Source organism: Drosophila subpulchrella, unplaced genomic scaffold, assembly GCF_014743375.2.
Source record: "Drosophila subpulchrella strain 33 F10 #4 breed RU33 unplaced genomic scaffold, RU_Dsub_v1.1 Primary Assembly Seq26, whole genome shotgun sequence".
Lineage (NCBI taxonomy): Eukaryota > Metazoa > Arthropoda > Insecta > Diptera > Drosophilidae > Drosophila > Drosophila subpulchrella.
Genome location: NW_023665556.1, coordinates 1,615,401 through 1,621,906, shown reverse-complemented (window position 1 = coordinate 1,621,906; position 6,506 = coordinate 1,615,401). Strand labels below are relative to the sequence as shown.

The 6,506-nt window shown below is 34.2% G+C and overlaps 1 protein-coding gene across 11 annotated transcripts in view; it reads left to right on the top strand.

Moving 5' to 3' along the window:
• Window positions 1-1,249: 1,249 nt before the first annotated feature.
• The window catches only part of LOC119559607 (transcription-associated protein 1), a 518,267-nt gene continuing 513,010 nt past the window's right edge, over window positions 1,250-6,506 (top strand). For 3 of the 11 annotated variants that reach the window (XM_037872623.1, XM_037872624.1, XM_037872620.1), the window contains exon 1: window positions 1,260-1,572. In XM_037872623.1, coding sequence (XP_037728551.1) covers window positions 1,336-1,572 — 237 coding nt within the window. In that variant the 5' untranslated portion in view covers window positions 1,260-1,335. Of the gene's footprint in view, window positions 1,573-6,506 lie in introns of all 11 variants that reach the window. The other 8 variants (XM_037872628.1, XM_037872630.1, XM_037872626.1 and 5 more) reach the window with 6 other exon arrangements.

The window sequence follows — 6,506 nt, the reverse complement described above, 5'->3', positions numbered from 1 at the left end:
AGGCCTGAACAATTTTCTTTTTTAATTTAAATATATGCGACAGTTTCGATGGTTTTTTTTTTAAGTTCGAGCCATTTATTTTAAAGATATTGAATTGTTTCTAACAAGACCATTGATGCAGCAGTAGTGCTTCTAACTCACTCTTGTTAGCGCATGTACTTCTAATGGGAAACAATTCGCTGAATCGGAATTTGGTCGCTGATACAGAGACACCACTGTCTGAACAGACAATTGGTCTGCCACTTAAATTTGATGGACCTGGGCAGACTTGCAACAGTTAGACGATGGTCATCTGCTCACACCTAAATTAAAATCGCGGTTGCAATTCAGACAAGCGTAGTGAAAGCTAAATAGTAGAGGTGGGAAAACATCGATGTTTGCAGTCATCGATGTTTCCAAAAAAACATTAATAAAACATCGATATCTCAAAAAAAAAATTTTTTTTGCTTCTAAACCAATTTTTAAAATACAAAAATACAAAAGCGCTACTGAAAGTCTTTTATAGTTCACATAAAAACAAAAAAAACAAAGGCTTTAATCAGCAAACAAGTTAAAAAAAGACCATCAGTATTCAAAGAGATCATATCCATATTCAAGTATTATAGCTTAGTTACGAAATATATATTCTCGGAAATATTCACGGAAGATGGAACCGCTTGAACGCTTTTCAGTATTTAAAACATCTTCCTCGCATTCTGTTCTTTGACTATAACCACGTTTTAAGCAAAAATTTTGGGAGGTTAATGCTTCTTCAAATGTCTTTTTCTTCAAATAAATAATTTACGATTTGGTGAAACAATTGCCAGGTCTTGCCAAGAAGGACATATGCAAGAGCTTGGACATGTCCTTAAAAAATGCATAGCATTATTCTTTTTAAGATGAGATCAATTGCTGAATTCCAAGACGTTATAATGCTCATCGGTATTGCACCAACAATTTCCTTATAACGACGCCATTGCAGTCCAAATGCAAATCATTCTCAAAAGAATCCGGACATGGCAAGTGCAAAAATCACCTTAGCTCGTAAATAATAGTAACAAAGCACTCTCCATCTCTTTCTAGCAAGTGTATTTATTATGGAAAGAAAAGTCGCTGAAGCGGAATTGGGACCCTGAAGCGAAAACCCTCTCTGTGTGAAAAGGCTATTACTGTTTTGGACTCAGCGTTTCAAATCTTTCATATATCCCAACTATTTGGTTGAGTGGGACTGCTATGTTAAGGTCCTTGATTTTATGTACCTATTTATTAATTCCAAATCCAGCGAAAGCATATCAGCTTCCGCTGATTCGTTATTGTTTACACCGGTGAATAAGTCTAAAAAGTTAACATATAATAATGTCGCTTATAGAAAGTATTCCGATAAATACATACCGAAATTATTTAAATATTCTCAATGATTCTTCTACAAAAGACGAACTGAAGCTAAAAGCCACACAAGAACTGAGTGAAAATTTTGAAATGATATTGCAAAGTCCAGCATATCCGTCTTTCTTAGATAACTCAATAAAAATATTCATGCATATACTTCAGGATGGCGAGCCTCAGTTTGTTCAAGAAAATACAATGCAACACGTAAGATTTATAATAATGATTTGAATGAGTGAAGGTATCAAACTAGAAGCAAAACATATGTACAGAGATCTTAATTATTGTACCCGTGACATGTGGAGATTTAAATTCCTTTAGTTTGTATACATAATTTATAAATAAATTAAATTAACTATGTCGTTAAAACTTAATAGATTTGGTTGGCTAAATTATATTTTCCCCTTTACTTTTAATGGATTTCTGCTTAACTTGTATCCTAAAATTGTTTATAAACTTATATATAAACCAGTGGTCGGCAGAGTCCTATTAAGGGGGGAAATACAATTGAAAATTTATTTTTTTCGAAAAATTTTTTTTTGTCTTAATGTATGCTAAATATGTCTGGGAATAAGCCTTTAAAAGCATAAAGCCGTCCGGAACTTATTTTCAAAGTAATACGCAATTTAGTGAGTGCGTGTCAAATAGCTGAAATGCGCGTGAGGCGCGCTTACCATGTTCCGGCCTCGTACTGCATCTACCTTTATCTGCAGTAGGAATATGAACCTACTGCGGGCAACGTAGGTTCCTAAAATTATTCTTACCGAGGAGGAACTATTTTATGGTCCTGGAATAGCTGACTGAAGTTTCATCCAATTTGAGTAAGTGGAAAATCCTTTTTCACAAAGGTAAACTTTAAACGCTTCTACTAAAAAGTCGTGTTTTCAAAGTCGCCGTGCAATGTACAGGTCAGAGATTTCATTTTAATCGAATGCGGTTTTTTGCTTTATGTTTGAAATGAAATTTTTCACAACATGAATAAAAGGATTTTTCATATTTGTTTGTTATAACATGTTTTTTTTTACGAACAAAGTCGAAAAAAAAGTGTGTTTTTTGAAAAAAAATTTTCCAACTTCACATTTTTTCATGGAAAAACCATTTTTTTACATATGAAATAATTCATGTTGTGCGCTGTACCTCTAAGATTAATGCCCAGTTGCTGTTTTTTGTTTTAGACGTGATCCTGGGCCTGGAGACTGCACGGCGCAAAGTTCATCCCTCAAAACACGACTCCACATTATTGATCATAAATGGGCTTAATTACAATATTTTTTAAAAAACTTGACTGATTTTCATTGCCCAATAATTTCCTAATAACATGCAAAAAGAATCGCTAAGATTCATTTAATTCCCTACTTGCAATCCACTCCCAAAGATAGGCCTCATTTTAGGCCTTTTAATTGTATTTCCCCCCTTAAGCAGGGCTAGGGAATAGCTCTGCTCAGCCTCTGCCAGCACTTGTACATCGTAGGACAGTATTTCTCACGCACACATTATTAAGCTGCCCCTTGCAAATTACCCTGCAGTTCCGTTCATCCGTTTTTTGGCAAGTGAATCGCTGCAAAAAGATCATCAACAAGGCCCAACACTTTAATTTTTACAATTATGAAATAATAATAATAATAAAAGGAAGCGTTTATTGTGAAAAATAAAGCTAACAAAATATTCATTATTTCTAGAGCTGAAATAAAACTTACACATGATCATTATTCTTGAGATTAATATAAAGCAACGATTATTTTTGGAGTAATGAATAAAACTCAGAAAATATTAATTTTAAAATAATATAGTTTAATAAAATTTATAATGATTGCAGTCCCTTGTTATAGACAAAATAAAATGATTTTCTAATATCACATTATGTATTTGTAATATACAAAAACTGGTTTATTTTTGCAGCTACGATAAATAGTAACACATTTCCATAGATCGAAAATAAGAGATGTTTGAGCCTTTTATTTAAGTCATGTCAGGAATTTGTTGGGGAATGTAGGGTAAAGTGACGAACTCGTCAAATCTTACATGTGACGTCACGTCAAAAATGCCAAATAATTGTCAATTTATTTTATCTTCCGACAAGTCAAACTATTACGTGAAACAATTTTAAATAAAACGGTGGAGCCAAAATTAAAAACCCAATTCAATTTGTGTTTTTGGAAAACCAAGTCTGATAAATATATACAAGTATAAATAAGGTATTTATTTAAAATTTTATAAAATATTCACATCTGCATAGAATTTTAATTTGTATTTATCGGTAATATTTTATTTATAAAACAAGGAAGAACGCCATTGTCGAGTACCTTGACTATCAGATACCCGTTACTCAGGTAAAGGGACCAAAGAGAAATGGAGATATGCAAGCAGCGAAGGCAGATTGAAATGCGCCACCTACCCGCTACCTTAATACATGGTTTTGTGGGCGGTAGACAGATTTAAGCGTTATGGGCGTTAGAGTGGGCGTGGCAAACTTTTTTTTGGATCAATCGATAGGTACTGACGCGAATTATACATTTCAGTTAAAATTTGTTTCTAGCATGAAAATTGTGGGCGCCACAGGCTTTGGTGGTTTGTTTTGGATCAATCGATAGGTATTGACTAGACTAGTACATTTCAGTTAAAATTTTGTGGGTTTGTGGGAGTGGCAATATTTTTTTTGGATCAATCGATAGGTATTGACACGACTAATACATTTTAGTTAAAAATTTTTATCTAGCATAAAAATTGTGGGCGTGGCATATTCGCGTAACAAACTTGCGCAGCGTACAAGACTACGGAATCTAAATCTGAGATCCCAATTCTTGACCTTTGATCGTTTCCGAGATATCCGCGTTTAAATTTACGACTTTTTGAAGTTTGTGGGCGTGGTAAACTTTTTGGGTCAATCGATAGGTATTGATGAAAGCAATACATTTTAGTTAAAATTTTTATTCTAGCATCAAAACTGTAGGGGCCACAGAAGCTCAGAAATCTGCATGCCAAATCCCAATAGCCTAGCTCTTATAGTTTCCGAGATCTGACGGACAGAAGGACATGGCTAGATCCTGATCAAGAATATATATACTTTATGGGGTCGGAAACGCTTCCTTCTACCTGTTACATACTTTCCGACGAATCTAGTATACCCTTTTACTCTACGAGTAACGGGTATAAATATATATAACGTTTTTTCACTGCAAGCTGTAGAAGTTAACTCCGCTGGAATTTTACTATTGTACTTTTACAGGAATATGCTCAATAGATGTCAGCAACTTTTTGCTTTTAAATTTTTGAAAAATTTTTAAATTCGGAAAAGTGACGTTTTTCTCCTCTTAAAAGTTTTTTAATGCTCAGACTCAATGTTTTTAGAAAGCAATTCAATTTCCTACTTCACAAAAATCAGTCGGGGTTCCGTAAAAGTAGAAGTTGTTTCACGGCCATAGCAATACCTTCGATTCTGTGAATCACAACATTCTCTGTACAAAACTAAGGAATATGTTATGCACTGCAGTCAGCTTAAATGGGTAGTATCTGGCCAATAGACCACAAGCAGTTTCTGCGGGTAATAATATTTTCAATTGCAGGCATATTTTAAGAGTAATCCCACAATAATCAGTTCTTGGCCCTTTGCTGTTCATCATCTATGTAAATGATTTACCTAGTGTCCTGTCCGAATGTGCTGTTGACGCTGATGAATTACAAATCTATGTCCAGTTAAAGAAATATATGTGTGGGTTAGTAAAACGAATTTAATGTTATCTTTGATTGAGAAATGGGAAAAAGAAAATAGCTGGAGATAAACCCCGAAAAATCAAAATGTTCAGTAATCGGCAAAAGATCCATTGTCTTGTCTACTCTTCACAAACTATTTATAAACAATACATCTATTGAGTACGCAGGACATGCAGTGGATTTATTGATAACCTTCAGCAACACATTGACTTAAGGCAAGCACATAGGCAAATCAACCGGCAAAGAAGGTTTGATCATGTGGCGTACTTAACTAAACAAATTTCTGGGAGAGGCAGTTTACTTCAATGATATTCGTTTATGGAAAAGTCTAAGAATTATGAAAAGGTAGAGAATTGCGATTTCATTCTTAGATTCCGTAAGCAGCGCAAATTTGCTACGCGAATATGCCACGTCCACCTTAACGCCCACAAACCGCCTAAGCCTGTGGCGCCCACAATCCGCCTAAGCCTGTGGCGCCCACAATTTTCATGCTAGAAAAAAAATTTTAACTGAAATGTATTAGTCTCGTCAAAACTTATCGGTTGACCCAAGAATAGTTTGCCACGCCCACTCTTACGCCCATAAAGCTTAAATCAGTCTATCGCCCACATAACCGTATATTGAGATCAGCTGAGTAACGGGTATCTGATAGTCAAGGTACTCGACTATAGCGTTCTTCCTTGTTATTTACTTTTAATTTATTTTTTGGTTTCCTGTTAAAGGACAATTATTCTTAGTAAGCATAGTTTTATGTTTCGTCAATTTGTTTTTTACATTGGTCATCGCCTTCCTTAAACATTTCTCCGGGTCCTTCGAATCCTTGGCCAACGCACCTAAAAAAATGTATAGACATATGTTTAAAAGATGCGTTCTACTTGTTTATTTGTATATTTACCTTTTAGAGCTGTGTATAACCCTTTGCGGGATTTTTATTGGCACAAAACATTCCATCATCCACTTTCGGCTAACGGAACCTATTGAATACATTCAAAGCTTACGTACTTTAAACTAAGATGAATGCTCAACATCTTAATCTCATTGTAACACTTACCTGACCTTATTATTTTCACTTAGGAAACAAAAAAAGTTAATCTGCTGCGCACAATTTAAATGGCTTGCTTTTCTCTTTAATAACTCAAACAGAACGCACCAAGTCTTCTTCTCACCCCTTTACTTGATTTCTTTTGTTTTCTCTTCACTATTGGCGCGTGACACTGAACCTATACCCTTTCTAAAGCGAAAAATATCCGAATGTATAATTTTTACTCCTTGAGTAAAAAATACGATATGAATTTTTTAAAATGTTAATACTAAAATGGTTTAAATATTTAAATAAATTTTAACGGACTACATTTCTATAACTAAACTAAAAATTATAATAATAATGTATAATACTTAAACAAACCATTATAAGTAAATACAATTAACTT